This window comes from Bemisia tabaci, chromosome 2 (assembly GCF_918797505.1).
Source record: "Bemisia tabaci chromosome 2, PGI_BMITA_v3".
Classification (NCBI taxonomy): Eukaryota; Metazoa; Arthropoda; class Insecta; order Hemiptera; family Aleyrodidae; genus Bemisia; species Bemisia tabaci.
The window spans coordinates 77,840,413-77,858,897 of record NC_092794.1 but is presented as its reverse complement, the minus strand read 5'-3'; the positions used below and the strand labels follow the sequence as shown (position 1 = coordinate 77,858,897).

Here is an 18,485-nt window from a genome sequence, read left to right as displayed (position 1 = left end):
CGTAACGGGTGTGACCAATGAGAAGAGGCTTCAATTATGCTGATGTTGCCTCACTTCTCACCATTTTTTCTACAGTTATCACAAGAAATACACTCATATGCATAATTAGAGGTTATATATACATCTATTAATTCCTAATTAATAGTGGTATTTGAAAGATGCGGCCCGAGTTGGAATTTGATATTCTTTATAAGAATGGAATCAAGGCAAATATATTATAAAGAAATAAGAAGCTATTTAATTCAGAAAAGCACTCAAGACAAACGAGATTATTTATATATCTTATCTGCAGTGCGGCTGTGATGTACGGAACCCAGCGCGGTGGGTTGGAGATGGGGTGCGAGGGGTTGCAAACGGATTTAATACACAAATGGAAGCTGCCCTGCGCTGCGATGAACAAACGCTGATTACAAGATGGACGCTGAAAATAAGTAGTTCCCGGATGAAGTGGGGCAAATTCGGTTTTATAAAGAGATCGGAAAATCTTTAAAAGGAGAAAAGGACAGCGGTGCGAAAAAGGACCGTGACAAATTAGGGGATTGAGTCCGGACGCCTTGCAACAATGGGTGACCTCAGAAGAGTGAAGGTAATCGGATTGGCAGCGGAGTATGGAAAAGAGAGAAATTTTTGTCGTCTAGGGACCCGCCAAAGTCGGGCACATCGTCTTATTTTCTATCAGTATGGGACGGTTACCTATGTGTTTCATGCGAGGAGAAAGTACAACTTTTTATGGGAGAGAGTCGAAAAACGGACAACACTCCCCGCAGATGCCAACCGGGGGCTGACCCGTTATCCTTGTTAAACTCCGAAGTCCGACATGATGGTACGGTAGTTGAAGTCCCGGAACAATGATTCGAACTCCGTCAAGGCGGAGAGAGGGATGAGAGAGAGAGAGTGAGTGCGGAAGTGAGGGGGAGGGGGAGAGAGTGGGTGAGAGAGGGAGAGAGATGGCATTTCCATCTGTCAGTAATTTATTATGTTTTCTTTAAAAAGTTTTGTAATTGATACCTGTGTTTTCCTTCCTATCATGTAAATATATCTTGATCTAATGTTCTACCACCCTTTCTTTCTTTCTTCAATTAAAAAACATAATATGTTTACTTCCATTAAGTGTATTGGTGCCCAAAATCAGGCATATTGGTGAGCTTATCCGCATCCAAAGAAATATTTGTAGTTTTTAGGCTTGATCCTTTTCAAAGGACGTATGTGACTCTGATGCTGGGATGTATCAGTCGTTGTCACAGGAGGAGGGGCTTTCCAAGAAAAATGTTGAAAATTAGTTACCACCAAGAATGCAAATTTTGGTTGTTTCTTTGGTACAATATCACCTTTTTCTTCTTTTATTTTTGAGGTTTCAAACACGAATGAATCTCGTTATTATCTTATGATTAGCTCTGAAAGAAAGCCTCATATCTCCCCAGAGGATTGTTTTATTTCGCGATTTTTGCTTTTTTTCAATGTATGCCAAAAAATTGATTTCTAGAGACCCTATTTAAGGGACATTTAGAAGGTACATCAAATATTTTGCGAAGGGGTGCTTTTGTATTTCCGAGGAGCTAATAACAAAGTTGAGCACACAATCTATTTTTTTTGACTTTCCAGAGATTTTCACCAATTTCTTTTTCTGATTTACCTTACAAGGAGATCATTTTTCTTCTGTTTTAAGTAGCGAATATCATAGTGGACTACTTTGGTATACTTTATCTGGAATGAGGGTAGTCTTTTGATTCCCGCAAACATTTTACAATGCTAAGAAACATGATATACTGAAACAGATCTGAAGTTGAATATCTTTTTTAAAGTGGGATTTTGATCTGAATTATTTTGAAGGCTCTAAAGGCTCACCTGTAAGTAATTATTTGTGATGTTCAACGTTTTCTAGATGGTGAAGATGCAATGCATCGAAATTAATTACAATGATCCAATAATTTTGTCTTTGATTCAAAAATTCTATTGGAAATGAAAAAAAATATGTTTAGACATTACTTCTAGAGGGCCAATTGTAAGAAAAAACATTTTCATACACAGTTGCAACTACAGAAGTTCACTTAAGACCATGGGAATTGTTTACTTTGCAGGTCTTTTAAAGAATCGGCAAAATTTGCTGGAAATTTAATAATGATAGTATTTTTTTATCTGTCTGTCACCTCTGATGACAAGCAAAACACAGCCCCCAACAAAATAATTTTCATCACACCCTCTTAACCTAAACTAGAAAAAAATCAAAATTGAAGGCTCATTCAAATCATTGGCTCTGAAAATAGAAGGCCCCTACTTTTGCATGCATGCCAAGTTGCTCAGGAAAATTGGTGAAAATCGCTCAAAAGTCACTAAAAATTGTGTTTATTGGCCTTTCTAGGTGCTCCTTGAAGCCTCAGAGACTCGAGGTACTCTCCGGCGACAAAAGTTAGGCAATGAATCGTTATTGCGAGACATTATTCGCAGTAAAATATCTAGCGGAAACTCAGCTGTGATGAGTTGTCTGCAGTAAAATATCTAGTAGGGAATCAGCTGCGATGAATTGTCCTAGACTTTGATGAAGGAATCTGCTGTTTTTCTAGATTTTAGATAGAAGTTTTGGAAAAACAAATGCAATTTATTCAATTGTAATTTTTGGCTAATAATAAGCCTAACTCTTTTGTTGTTTGTGTGCAAAAAGTGGACCTCAATAACTTTCGGGAAGAGACTAAGTGAAAATGTATACTGCATTTAGAGAATGCTGTTAATTTAGTAAGAGGATGATGTTGAAGATCTGTTTTTATTGAGAACAATTCTAAAAATTTGATTTTTTGCGCATGAAAAAGTTAAGAACTTTTCTATCTTTCTTCGATTTCATACCTTCCGCATGACATTTGTCTAGGCTATCTCGTTTCCTACACTCGCCACTCACCAAATCAAGAAAATGTGGTGGAAGTAGAAAAGGTGGTTGGAGATAAAATGTCTACAGTGATAAAGAATCTCTCTGCCAACACAACTTACTTTTTCCAAATTCAAGCTCGCACCAAAGGAGGAATCGGACCAATGAGCAACAATATCTCATTTACAACACCAGGTGGGTTTATTATTAAAATTCGCTTTTATATCTTTGATCATTTTTTATTTTGTCATATTTGGATGTTTAACATGTTCTCTATCACCAGGAATAAAAATGAGCGTTTCAGATGAAACCAATGAGGAATGCCAAGAAGGAGTTGTAAAAAGAGAGCAATTTAAAATGAAAAAACTCAAGAGTAATTTGTGCTGCTAGTAGTTGATGATTACCATCTCAACTTGAGCACTCAAAACTTTCTTTAGAAATGGTCACGAACAGTAGTCAGAAAATCAAAGAATCCCTGAAGATGCCCTTTGCTTCTTACAGTCCGATTCTTTCTGTTTAAAGAAAAACAGAAACAAATACCATTCATAAGAAACCTGAAGGAGTTTTATAATGGAGCCAAGTTTAAATTTTACGATTCAGCTACTTTAAATTGAGTAAAAGTAGGAGCTTTTTCCTCCTATTCTCTGACAGAAAGCTACTCCTGTCTGAAAGTCACATGTGAAATGATGTTATGTCACAATATTCCAAAAGTAAAATATCAACAGACCGCGGTTTTTGTAAGACCGCTATGGATTAGGAGTCGAATTAAAGTCAAATTAATAGATTATCAGTGCTCTCCATGTATATCCATTAACTGATTCCTGTATCTGAAGGAGGAGAGGGCCAGACTTATTTCCGTCCTAATCCAGGAATTATTTGTCCCCTCTGCAACTTGTTTATTTCCTGAGACTTTTGAGCTAATGTTATCTTACATTAAACAATTGCCATTTTCCGTCTTATTTACATCTCTAAAAGGGGATGAAATTGTGAAAAGAGAGAAACACCCTTTGTTACTTATAATTATTCAACCATGATTACTGGGGTCGCTTATTGTCAAAAATCACCCTAATAGCTCAAATTAGGAGACCAGCATGAGACTTGGTGAAAATGTAATTTAAGGTACCTATAACAAAAATCCATCGGGACCCAAGCTGGATCTCCCATGGGTTTCCCGTATATTCCAATCCCATTTTCCAAGGTGGCCGCCATAAGCTGATTTCCATTATTATCTCATTTTTCAGGCGTTCTGACTTACCTATTAACATGAAATTGGCTGGAATATACTTGAGTGTGTCTAGAATGAGAAAAAATTAACATTCAAGTCCAGTCGTTCATTTTACCCTTGCTATTGGCCGCCATTTTGGAAATTAGCAGCCCAGTCCTACTTCTCCGCAATTTCTCAGGTTTGTGCGGCTGTTATGCAGCTAGACGCATGAATGTTAGCAGGAATATCTATAAGTGCGTTGAAAATAGAAATTCATCGAGACCCAAGTTTGGTCAGCCATTTTACCGCCGAACTTGGCCGCCATCTGCCATCTTGGAAAAAACAGATCTACCCTGTTCCTCCAGAGTTTGTCGGATTTTCGTGGCTGTCTCGCAATTTTATGCATGAAACTTGGAATGAGCTCGTGTAAATATATGAGGAATGCTAAAATCCTGAGATTTAAATGCAATCAGCTTTACCCCGGTTAATGGCCGCTATCTTGAGAATGAGCAGTCAACCTCTGTTTCTCCGAGGTATCCCGGACTTCTGTTGCCCTGTAGCAGCCAGATGTATGAAATTTGGCAGGAATACACTTAAATTTAATTGAAAATAAGGAACATCGAGACATGTTTTTAGGAGATTAACAGGTGAAATTTTATTTCAGAGAACATTGGAAAAAACAAGAAAAGGAGGGGTATCGTTAAGGGCCTTTTTTGGCCCCACCCTAAAATTCCTCAACTCCGCGATTTTTTGGTCATTGAAGGTCTATATTTTACGGAATGCACAATGGTTTTGTCATTTCCGGTCTATTTCGGGGTCTACCACTGGCCTAAACATGGGTCTGAAGGCCAATTTTGGCGAAAAATGCGGGTTTTTCAGCATTCGACGCGCTGTTTCGTAACGATCCCTTCGGAGGACAAAAAAATCCTTCAAGTATGTTCATTAGGGATGTAAGAGAGTCACTTTGGCCAATTTTCGTCGATGTCAAACTTTGCGCTCATAGTTAAAAAAAACTTTTTAGAATTTTTCATGTTTTTCATCATTATTTAAAATGGCTTAAAAAAGGCGACTCATCTTACACCAGAACTAAACTTCTTTGGCAGAAAAAGGTCGTGGGTGGTCAAAACCTTCCTCTAAGAACTTTTTCCGATTTAAAGCCCCCCAAAAAAGCCGGTGTTGCCATATTTTCATTGCCTAAAATCATAGAAAACCGAGTACTTATTTCAGTATTTGGGGGCTATTTCTCGTCGAGCTCATTCAGAAAAGTCCAAAAATCTTCATTTTTCATATGTTATAGCCGAATCACCAGTAATTACATACATTAATCCAACTACAGAACCTCCCATCGCGGCACGGCGTTGCCACATCATCGGGGAAAAATCGAGAAAAATCCACGTTTCCCTGGTTTTGAGCCATTTTTTCGGATTATGCGGATGGAATAAAGTTGAAAGACTTAAATTGCAGTATTCAGAGATGCAAGTGGATCATACCTTGTGCCGGTATTCATTACTTTAATATATTGCGCTTATAGACAACCCATATTCTTACGATTTCTAGGCACGATATTCGCGCAAGAGGATGCGACTTTCAAACATATATTGGCCGTGATCTGAAGTCCGAAAGAAAGTAAGCCATGTGTAAGAATCGCGAGTCCTTAATGCTGAATTTTTACCCGCCCTGACAACCACCACCATCCCCCTCCCTCCCCCAGCCCTCTTATCGGCAGCGATTGTTCAGAATTCTGCTTCCCTAAATTAATTTAAAACAGTAACTTTTTATCTACTCCACCTAAATTCGCATTTATTATCGCATATATTATTAATATCGCATTTCGCACATTTCATTTAGCAACATTAAACTTGAATTTAAAATTGTCCTTACCCTCGAATAATAGTGCTGCCCTCGTTGCCCCCTCCTCTCTTCTCAGGTTTCCCTCACTCCTCTCCAGTTGCATCTTCATCCGTCGCCTCTTCATCAGACAACGCAACATTCTCTGCGCAATGATGGTGGAATTCTCATCTTCGTCCCCTATTCTGGATGGTCTAAATGCGTTGATGAAGCTGCATATAATTCTGCCATAGACAACAGGGCGAATTCGGCAGTTCGGGGGCAGGGTCTGATGGAGAGGACGAGGAACCTGATGAAGAGGCGATAGATGAAGATGCAACAATTTTAAATTCAAGTTTAATGTTGCTAAATGAAATGTGCGAAATGCGATATTGATAATATATGCGATAATAAATGCGAATTTAGGTGGAGTAGATAAAAAGTTACTGTTTTAAATTAATTTAGGGAAGCAGAATTCTGAACAATCGCTGCCGATAAGAGGGCTGGGGGAGGGAGGGGGATGGTGGTGGTTGTCAGGGCGGGTAAAAATTCAGCATTAAGGACTCGCGATTCTGACACATGGCTTACTTTCTTTCGGACTTCAGATCACGGCCAATATATGTTTGAAAGTCGCATCCTCTTGCGCGAATATCGTGCCTAGAAATCGTAAGAATATGGGTTGTCTATAAGCGCAATATATTAAAGTAATGAATACCGGCACAAGGTATGATCCACTTGCATCTCTGAATACTGCAATTTAAGTCTTTCAACTTTATTCCATCCGCATAATCCGAAAAAATGGCTCAAAACCAGGGAAACGTGGATTTTTCTCGATTTTTCCCCGATGATGTGGCAACGCCGTGCCGCGATGGGAGGTTCTGTAGTTGGATTAATGTATGTAATTACTGGTGATTCGGCTATAACATATGAAAAATGAAGATTTTTGGACTTTTCTGAATGAGCTCGACGAGAAATAGCCCCCAAATACTGAAATAAGTACTCGGTTTTCTATGATTTTAGGCAATGAAAATATGGCAACACCGGCTTTTTTGGGGGGCTTTAAATCGGAAAAAGTTCTTAGAGGAAGGTTTTGACCACCCACGACCTTTTTCTGCCAAAGAAGTTTAGTTCTGGTGTAAGATGAGTCGCCTTTTTTAAGCCATTTTAAATAATGATGAAAAACATGAAAAATTCTAAAAAGTTTTTTTTAACTATGAGCGCAAAGTTTGACATCGACGAAAATTGGCCAAAGTGACTCTCTTACATCCCTAATGAACATACTTGAAGGATTTTTTTGTCCTCCGAAGGGATCGTTACGAAACAGCGCGTCGAATGCTGAAAAACCCGCATTTTTCGCCAAAATTGGCCTTCAGCCCCATGTTTAGGCCAGTGGTAGACCCCGAAATAGACCGGAAATGACAAAACCATTGTGCATTCCGTAAAATATAGACCTTCAATGACCAAAAAATCGCGGAGTTGAGGAATTTTAGGGTGGGGCCAAAAAAGGCCCTTAACGATACCCCTCCTTTTCTTGTTTTTTCCAATGTTCTCTGAAATAAAATTTCACCTGTTAATCTCCTAAAAACATGTCTCGATGTTCCTTATTTTCAATTAAATTTAAGTGTATTCCTGCCAAATTTCATACATCTGGCTGCTACAGGGCAACAGAAGTCCGGGATACCTCGGAGAAACAGAGGTTGACTGCTCATTCTCAAGATAGCGGCCATTAACCGGGGTAAAGCTGATTGCATTTAAATCTCAGGATTTTAGCATTCCTCATATATTTACACGAGCTCATTCCAAGTTTCATGCATAAAATTGCGAGACAGCCACGAAAATCCGACAAACTCTGGAGGAACAGGGTAGATCTGTTTTTTCCAAGATGGCAGATGGCGGCCAAGTTCGGCGGTAAAATGGCTGACCAAACTTGGGTCTCGATGAATTTCTATTTTCAACGCACTTATAGATATTCCTGCTAACATTCATGCGTCTAGCTGCATAACAGCCGCACAAACCTGAGAAATTGCGGAGAAGTAGGACTGGGCTGCTAATTTCCAAAATGGCGGCCAATAGCAAGGGTAAAATGAACGACTGGACTTGAATGTTAATTTTTTCTCCAATATATGTTTGAAAGTCGCATCCTCTTGCGCGAATATCGTGCCTAGAAATCGTAAGAATATGGGTTGTCTATAAGCGCAATATATTAAAGTAATGAATACCGGCACAAGGTATGATCCACTTGCATTTCTGAATACTGCAATTTAAGTCTTTCAACTTTATTCCAACCGCATAATCCGAAAAAATGGCTCAAAACCAGGGAAACGTGGATTTTTCTCGATTTTTCCCCGATGATGTGGCAACGCCGTGCCGCGATGGGAGGTTCTGTAGTTGGATTAATGTATGTAATTACTGGTGATTCGGCTATAACATATGAAAAATGAAGATTTTTGGACTTTTCTGAATGAGCTCGACGAGAAATAGCCCCCAAATACTGAAATAAGTACTCGGTTTTCTATGATTTTAGGCAATGAAAATATGGCAACACCGGCTTTTTTGGGGGGCTTTAAATCGGAAAAAGTTCTTAGAGGAAGGTTTTGACCACCCACGACCTTTTTCTGCCAAAGAAGTTTAGTTCTGGTGTAAGATGAGTCGCCTTTTTTAAGCCATTTTAAATAATGATGAAAAACATGAAAAATTCTAAAAAGTTTTTTTTAACTATGAGCGCAAAGTTTGACATCGACGAAAATTGGCCAAAGTGACTCTCTTACATCCCTAATGAACATACTTGAAGGATTTTTTTGTCCTCCGAAGGGATCGTTACGAAACAGCGCGTCGAATGCTGAAAAACCCGCATTTTTCGCCAAAATTGGCCTTCAGACCCATGTTTAGGCCAGTGGTAGACCCCGAAATAGACCGGAAATGACAAAACCATTGTGCATTCCGTAAAATATAGACCTTCAATGACCAAAAAATCGCGGAGTTGAGGAATTTTAGGGTGGGGCCAAAAAAGGCCCTCAACGATACCCCTCCTTTAATCAATTTACCGTACCTAATTATTTTTTTAAAAAAAGTCACTGTAGAGAAGTCTTGATGTTGGATGAGATATATGTACTGTCTGTTTTGCTCTGTGGTTAATTATACGTTTTCTAAATTAACAGCTTTTAAGTTTAAGCTTAAAGTATACATGGAACATGTTATCATTGTAAACATTACAGACAGTAAATTTGAGTAATTTTACGAATTTAAAAAAATTTCGACTGGGACATTCCTGAGATTGAAAAAATGTTGACGGTGGCTATATTGCGCTGCCCAATTTAGCACCTTCTAAAATTGAAGTTAAAATACACAAGGAACACATGGCGTAGGAATTTCGGAACTCATTTAGTACCTATCAGTCTTTTAAAAAAATAAACCATGAAATGTTTTACAGTTTGTGAAAATCAACAAAGTAAAAAAAAAAAAAAATATTTGGAAAGAATCAAATCCTTTGTTCGAGCAGGTTGCACTTCAAAACATTAGAACATAATAATAGTAATGAGTACAATGGTCTGTTATTGATAGATGTATTAAGGTTCCTGTGAGAGGAAAGAATGAAACAGTTAAAAGCTTTTTTCTTGAAATCGTACAATTAAATGGAGGAATTTGCATAGAATCAAGGTAACCGTATTAGACTTTGCAAAATGGCTTCTCGTATTTTATCTTTCTATCAGGAGGCTAAGGAATATTCTGATTTGAAATTTTAAGAATATCTTCTTTAGAGGTTAGTGGACAATTGTGGAAAGCTTTGATACGATTTGTCTCCTAATTTTCTGTGGTGAAAATAAAATATGAGAGCAAATTAGGCAAGTTGAAAGGCAGTCGGGCTGATTTTGGTAAAATTGGTCCACATAGGAAGCATTAGATACTTAAAAGCATAGAAAATTTAAAAAAAAAAAAAAATCATACGTAAATATCAGAATTAAAATCGTGCAAACTTCGATAGGAAATGATTATTCTATGGATAATAGAAGCAACATGTGGAAAAAGAAGTGTGATAATTTCAAATATGTAAGTTTCTGGCTGATTTTGGTGGCAGTGGAAGGTGGGGTTGCTACCGCCAGAGGTATGGTTGATTCAATCAAATTTCTAGCTGGTGCAACTACACTTTTGATTTGCGCCAAAATTAGCCAAAAATACTTTGGAAATTTTCATAATTTCTGTTCAGCGCACTCAAAACAATATTCTTCTTCTTCTTCAAAATAAATGTAAAACTGCTCAGCAAACCCTTACATTTTGTGTTAATTTAGAAAATAAATTTGTCTCAGATAGATTTCAGAATTCATTTTGGATCACCCTTCCCTTTACACATGCCAAGAGAAGTGCACAAGAAATACAACATTGCACATTTTCAATTATTTCATCATTATTTTACAACATTTTGGCCCTATGTTCGAGGAAAATTACCGCCTGACAATGTGAAATATGTTACTCAGTATGCTATTTTTGCATTACATGTTTTACATGTATGGACACATTCATGTATACTTTGGTCAGATTTCATTATTGTGGCAGTAACTTAGCTGCGAAAATCTGAGAACCATACAGAAGTGGGGTCGGTCAGCTGGAGTTACGTAAATGGTCCGCTATTTCAAAAATGACAGTTAATAACACATGTAAAGGGCCGGCGGAAGTAGGGTCGCGACGTTTTTGTATCTGCAACTTAACTATGGGTGTACCTGCCAAATTTCCTGCGTCTACCTGTAAAACACCCACGAAAACCCGACAAACTTTGGAGGAACAGGGCAGATCTGTTTTTTCCAAGATGGCAGATGGCGGCCAAGTTCGGCGGTAAAATGGCTGACCAAACTTGGGTCTCGATGAATCTCTATTTTCAACGCACTTATAGATATTCCTGCTAACATTCATGCGTCTAGCTGCAAAACAGCCGCACAAACCTGAGAAATCGCGGAGAAGCAGGACTGGGCTGCTAATTTCCAAAATGGCGGCCAATAGCAAGGCTAAAATGAACGACTGGACTTGAATGTTAATTTTTTCTCATTCTAGACACACTCAAGTATATTCCTGCCAAATTGTATGTCAATAGGTAAGTTAGAACGCCACACATTGCAGTGTCCTTATGGGCGGATGAGAAATAATTCATATCTCATCGAATAATGCATGGGATTCAATGAAATTTTGACAGTGTTAAGTAATCACCATGTACTTGCTTGTATTAAAGTCAAAATTTCCCAAATTCCCCAAATGATTGAATAGAGTGTTGCCAATTTTCGCCAAATGTGCCGTTATTTTCCCACTTAATTTAATGACATGAGTACATTATGTTTGTGGGGGAAAGAGAGAAAACCAACCTGAAATCATAACTAATTAGGCTTACGAGGGTATCGGGCCCTCTTATGACCCCTCAATTTTAAATACAGTGGTGCCAACGCGCCTGGAAAAAGCAGTTTTTTTAGCAATAATTCAAGGATTAAAATGTATAGATTCTCGCAAGCTCGCTCCAAAAATAGACTGTATACTTACAGATACTAACGATGCATATTTTATTTTTTAACTCTGGACCTAACAAGGCTAAGGTCTATCCTTTCTTTCATTCCGAATTTCAATGCCGCGTGAAATGAAAGCTGAAAAATTCAAATATACACAATAAAATAATGAGGTTTCCGAGGATCAGCATGAGAAAAAGGACAAACACTTGGATTTGGTCATATTACAAGTCTTTAATAAAAAGGAAAAGGCATTTCAAAAAATAAAAAATTCAGCACAGTAAAATATCATCGAAAATTAACAGCAAAATTAAACTTCACAAGAGACAAGAGAAAAAAGACAGATAAAAACAAAAAATCCACAAAAAATTTAAAAAATCCATAAAAAATATAAAAAATTTTGTCCAATTTTCGTCTGAGACACGTTGGGTTGCGAATAGTTCTCGGAGTTTCCCCTCAATTGTTGTAACTCACTCCTCCTTCGATGTCCGTGTCCATAAGTCGAAGAGATCAGAGTTTTTCAGAGCAAGACCTTGAGACAGAAAAAACTTTATAACTTTATTATTCGCAGCCAAACGCAGATGGGACTTTAAAATTCAGAATCTACAGGATATTTGCAATCATTATCACTTGTCAGGAAAAAAGGTTATTTTAGGTTTTTTTTATAAACGTCTATAAAGTTTAAGTAAGAGGGAAGAATACTGAATTAGAGTACCATCGAAAAACTTGCTTAAAAGTAATGTTTAGAAGTTGAAAAAATAATTTTTACGATAAAATCTTAATTGAATAACTTACCAGGAGTGTTTGTAGCCATTGTTATCACCAACCGGACATCTGGTACCGTGTCAATCAGCTTTGATCACTGCTATCACAACACTTGCGCGTCATCGGCTACCGGTCACCGCGCGCGGAGCTTAAATCTCATCACCCCCCCCCCCTCACGCCAATTCGATGCAAATCAGTAAACAAACATTGAAAATGATATCACCAATGTCCCCTTTTTAGTCGTGCGGCGAAGCCGTATAGACTCAAGGTTTCGCCGGAGGCTAAAAAATGTTCACACTTTTAGGCTAAGTCCAAGAGAAGAATTTTCGAGGAACCAAGTAACATATGAGGTATTGATATCGGTGCATTTTGGCCCAATGGAGATGTTATATGTGCGAGGAATTTGCAATTTGACTGTTGATTCTTGTATAAAAGTTCGCAAGGAACACAATGGTGCCACTGGTTTTCTCTGAAATCATCTCCCAAGCTCAAAAAAAGCTCTCAAGTTGAGGCCAAAATGGAGGGGATATCCCACCTTACCCTGAGAGTCCACGTCTACATGAAGACAAACTCTCCATGCAAAGATAGGGAGCAAATACATTAGCAGGGTTGCCGCGTTTTCAGTTTTGGAGTCCCCAGATAAATTGGTAGCCCTGTCAATGTATTAGTTCCCTATCTTTGCATGGAGAGTTGGTCTTGATCTAGACTTGGACTCTCAGGGTAGGGTGGGATATTCCCTCCATTTTGGCCTCAACTTGAGTGCTTTTTTTTAAGCTTGGGAGATGATTTCAGAGAAAACCAGTGGCACCATCGTGTTTCTCGTGACCTTTTACACAAGATTCATCAGTCAAATCGCAAATTCCTCACACATGCAACATCTCCATTATGCCAAATGGAATTTCTGATCATTTAGCCATGGTTTGGTAGCGTTTAGCAATCAACTGTGACCATAATGTAAAGAACCCACACAGGTGCCTTTCGGCGGAATGTCGCCCAATGGCATTCTTTATCATCAAATCACTGTTGAACATTTACTGTTAAGTAGCGTTTAGCAACCAAGTATAGCCAAAATTTCCAGAACTCATACCTCAGATGTTCAAAGAGTGTTAACATGTGTCGCCAAATGGAATTTCTGATCATTTAGCCATGGTTTGGTAGCGTTTAGCAATCAACTGTGACCATAATGTAAAGAACCCACACTGGTGCCTTTCGGTTCAATGTCGCCTAATGGCATTCTTTATCATCGAGTCACAGTTTAATTGCGTAAATAAGCAACCAACGGTGGCCAAAATGTCAAGACTCCAAACTGGTGCTTTTTGGCTGAATTTCGCCCAATAGGATCTTTGATGATTTATCAGTAATGGTTGATGTTTATGTTGATTAATTATTACTGTCTGAAAGTGAATCCTGTGGGAGAATATTATAGGGTTGGTTCAAACAAGTTTTAGAATTTTTTTCCTTAGCGCTAATGGACCTTAAGGGACAACTTCAATTCATCGAACTAAAATTTTTCAATGTTCATAACCGTTTTTTAACCATCAGAACTCTCTAGACCACATTATATTCATGATGACTTTAAAGAATATCGCTGTCAAAAGTTGAGTTCTCCTTCAATTTAGCACTTTTTGTCATTACCTTAAAGACCATACGGAAAGTGCTAAATCTACGGAAAACTCAACTTTTCACAGCGATATTCTTCAAATTTATCATGAATATAATGTGGTCTAGTGAGTTCTGACATTTAAAAATGGGTATGAACATTTAAGGCTTTATTTTCCTTGAATTTAAGTGGTTTTTCAGGGTCTACGGTAAGAAACAAAAGTCTGAAACACGTTAAAAGTTACTTGAACCTACCCTATAATGTTGAGCTATGACTTCAACTTTCATGAACCCTTACGTGTGCCTTTCAGCTTGATTTCGCTAAATGGAATTATTTATGATTGAAGTCGTGGTTGAGTTTACTATGCTGATAAAATATCATTGGAAACTTTAGGTTTCACCATCATAGTCTTCTAAAAATAACCATCAGCATTACTGCACCAACCAAAATCTAGCCCAAAAAAAAATAATTCGGCTGAAAAAGTGGGAGAAGTTGGGATGTGCAGTCTCAAAATAAAAATACCTAGCTGTGATTGGACATAGCTTTGCTTTCATTGAGACTTTCAAATTTTATGAATAAAAAACAGAAAGCGTTTAGCAAAAACAGTTAGTTTTGTCCTTACCCGTAGACCATACAAAAAGAGCTAAATTGAAGGAGAACTTAGCTTTTGACAGCGATGCTCTTCAAATTTTTCATATACCTATACAATGTGTTCTAGTGAGTTTGGATGGTAAAAAATGGTCAGGAACATTTAAAGCTTTATTTTCTATGAATGTAAGTTGTCGTTCAGGATAGATTCTGACGACTAGATCCTTACTAGAGTAAGGAAAGAAAGTCTAAAATTGTTAAAAGTCACAGAAAAACGCGAAAAAAGAAAAAAATTGGAAAAGGAAGTCAAATTTACATAATAATTAAATTAACATAAAAATTTCGTAAAAAGTATTGGAAATTACGAACAAATGTATTTACGTAAAAACTGTATTAAAAAGAAAGTTAATTTTAATTAAGAAAAATAATCTTGGTAAATCAATTTCTCACGTAAATTTGACTCAAAATTCATTTAAAAAACAGGGCTGGATTTACCTACTTGCCGCCCATGGGCCGAATTGACCCACTTGCTGCCTATGGGCCACCTGTATTTTGCTGCCCCCTTCTCATCGTTTCGAAACATCAAAAAAAAACAACTTAATCGGCCCGAAACAGTAACAGAGAAACAACTTAAAACGGGACTAAGGCCGCAAATAACAATAAAAAAAGAAACACATAAAATATAATAAGAAACCCAGGACGTTTCGCAGGGATCACACCCGCATTTTCAACCGGCAAAACAAGAAAAATTAAAAGAAAGGACACTATGCCCCTCACTACTAGCAAAAGTTCGCACGGAACTTTGCGTGAAAGTTAAGTTCCGTAAACCTATCTACATATGTGTGAACAAGGCCTTCCATTTGTAAGAAATGAAGGTAAAAATTATGCAAGAACAAACATAAATGTGGTTTAATAATTTTAACTTCCGCCGGCGCGCCGCGCTGACCGCACTGTGTTTGGCGCAATGCGTGAAGTATTCCTACAGTCTTGTAGGCGCTATGCGTTTCACGCCGACCGCCGCACAGTGAATTGAGTCAATTAGAGGGGTCGGACATGAAATTTTTGACATAAACTGCAAATGTTGATGTTTATTTCGTCACATTTTAAAGTTCAAGGGGTGATACTGGAAGAAAATATCACAAGAAAACCAGTGGAACAGCTTGCAGAACATTAGATTCTTGTATAAACGGAGTTATGAGCGTTTTAAGTTCCCAAATTTTTTCCGACCTCTCTCATTGACTCGATTCACCATGCGCCGCGCTGAGGGCTTCTCCTTTTTATCTCAAGTCCTCATCATCACTGCTGCACCGCTCCATGCCAAATTGCGTGTCTAGTTTCTCTCTTAACTGGACTAATTAAAGGTGCTGTCTCTTGTGTCACCGAAAGACGCTTTCTCGTTTGTAATTTTTTTTTTCTGAATCCGATTTTTTTTAAACCTACATTTTAAAAAAATGCAAAATTTGCCGCCCCCTGCGTTAAGAAATGAGAGATGCCTTACTCCATTACCCAATGCATCTGACGAGTTTTTCAATTCAAAAAGGAAGGTATGACACTCCACAAATAAATCACGTTTGAAGCGCAAACCGGATAAAACACGATTTGTCAAAAGTATTCATTAAGTATTGCACTTTCCACAGAAGCATATTGCACAAAAATGTCACTGTAACGACTTCCGGATATGGTTGCGATCAACTTAAGGCTCAAAATTTTGATTTGTTCGCTCCCTAAAAAAAATGGTCCATCTCTGTAACTGTGCTCACCAAAACTGACAAAGATCCCAGGGTCACAGGTTATCCGTGGTCCTGGAGAGAGCAGCACATTTTTCAGGGTTGAAATCCTTCCTCTTATTTAATTGTTTTTTAAATAAACTTAGGCTAGGACACTATCCCTAAATAACAAAAAGACCAATTTGGCTCCAATGCTCGTTTTTATTACTCTCGCCAGGGCCGAAGGGGGCCCTCCCTCCCCCCTTCCTCCTCTTACAGTCACGTTCCGGTGTGGCCGCAGCCGTTGCGCCGCGTCATTTTTGTGGGAACATTGATCAGCGTCATTCGTTTTTATGACTTTTCCGAGGGTCGGTGGCCGCTAGCCTAGCGGGGCCGCGATTGCAGCCTTGGGCCCCGCTTTGAGACCCGCTCGAATGAGGCTCAATTTGGGTTCGGGCCTCGGGTGCGATATTCTAGCGACTGGCCGCTACGCGCCCAAACCCCCCCCCCCTCCCCCCCCCCCTAAGACGCTCCGCGCCACCAGACTATCGATATTTTAGACCAAAATATTGTATCGATATTTCAACGTTGATATATCGTCCGTATCGATACATTTATCTCCAGAAATATCGAATCGATTTTTCTTTCTTTCTTCTGCTGAGTTGTGTATTTTACACCGCGGAAAATCGGAAATTATGGTCAATTTTTCATAGTTCGAATTTCGGATTTCGCTGGCCAGGTTGTACAGACCTACGTCACAGGGTAAACAAACTTCAAGATGCAAATATCTCCTTTTTTTTCTCTATGTAGGTATAGGACTTTTCGCGTGGCTGCTCGACGGTTTGTTAATCTGTGGAGGTTAAGCTACATTCACGCGTCGCAAGCAACCTGGCGCGTCTGCTTCTTGCTACTGCGAGCGTGCCTTCATTTCCTCCCGCACGCAACAAGGACAACCGCGATGATAAAGAATTCCATTCGGCGAAATCGAGCCGAGAGCAGGCACCACGAGTATATACATATCGACGGTGAAACTACCAAACCACGTATCTCGGTTTGCGACGTCGCAGACTTCCTGTCATACTTTATTTTTTAAATGAAAAACTACTTAACATCCAGTCTTGAAAATTTCTGAGATTTTTCCTCTTTGTGCGGAGAAAATTCCGTGAAAATTTCAAGGAATGATATTGATTTGTTCTACTTCAAAAAAATAAAATGTGAGCGTAGATTTTTAAACACCGCAAACGAGATACGTGGTTTGGTAGTTTCACCGTCGATATGGGTTATTTTAGTGATGGGTTGGATTTTATTTAAAATTCCTATGAATCCTAGGTTTAGTATTTACTGTAGTAAACAATTATCAATTATTCCATCACTTCTTCGGATTATTTATTTTTAATCAATCTATATTCATGTGAAGTGTAGCTCATCTGCATTTTTCTTTCCCTGGAACCTAAATGTATATTATGAATTTGAATCCATCAGAAACTAAGTCAGTCAAAATCAAATTTAACTACATACGAAGTGAAAACGATTTGTATTTCGCAAATCAAAGTGATAGTTAAAGCAACCAAACTGTGTCAGAAATGTTCCCAAATTACTGGGTAAGGCTTTTATCAGCTCATCATCTGATCCAATAATTTTAATTGTGGCATTTCATTCGGCATGTCGCCGCACGACTTCTATGATACTCAAAGTCTCACATATATAATTTGAAAGGGGGGGTCTGGGGGGGGGGGGGCGGCGCCCCCTCAGCAGGTAGCTTTTGCTACTTGTTTCGTATATCTCATTACTTTTTTCATTTCATATGTTTGAAAAGGACTACGTGCAAAACGGGCCATTTGGGGCTCGGGGCGGATACCTTTGAGACTTGCCCTATTCATTCACCTAACAATGCCCCATCTTTTCCCAAAGTTTCAAGCCTCCCAAAAATTTTGGGGAGACGCGGCGGGGGGTCAAAGTTAAAAACCGGCAACATTTTCGCAAATTTATTACTCGAAAACCAAGAAGTTTAGGAAAACGCGGTTTAAACGAGCGTATTCAGCGTGACGAGAGCTTTTAGAAAATGTATAACATCATAGGGTTTTGTCAACTTCAGCTCGAGTTATCGCCTCCGAAGCGCCAGAACGCTCAAAAAAGACCCCTTATTTTTTCACATTAGGGCCGATTTAAAAGAAAGCCATTTTTTTATTTTCATGAAAAACTGATATGTTGTTCCTGACTATCTGTAGCCCCTGCAGCTCTTTACCGCATGCTGGGGAAATGTTTTGGTCGCGAGTTATAAGAGCGGAAAGGAGCGAAGGTCGGGAAAATCGACTATTTTAAACTGCGCGCGCGGCGTTGATCGGAGGGAAAACGTCCCCTCCCACTCAGTCCGGCGAATCATACCTTTCTGCCGACCTCGCATTGTTGCCACATGTCTCCTGATCCGTCGCCGCGCGCAGTTTAAAATAGCCGA

General features: G+C 38.7%; 2 protein-coding genes across 8 annotated transcripts in view; one reads left to right on the top strand and one right to left on the bottom strand.

Annotated features, from left to right (window-relative positions):
* Positions 1–18,485, bottom strand: part of LOC140223884 (uncharacterized) — a 526,084-nt gene that overhangs the window by 115,371 nt on the left and 392,228 nt on the right. The window lies entirely within an intron of this gene.
* Positions 1–18,485, top strand: part of fra (neogenin protein frazzled) — a 184,712-nt gene that overhangs the window by 114,520 nt on the left and 51,707 nt on the right. For all 7 annotated transcript variants that reach the window (XM_072296338.1, XM_072296339.1, XM_072296334.1 and 4 more), the window contains exon 19: positions 2,861–3,052. In XM_072296338.1, coding sequence (XP_072152439.1) covers positions 2,861–3,052 — 192 coding nt within the window. The remainder of the gene's footprint in view (positions 1–2,860; positions 3,053–18,485) is intronic.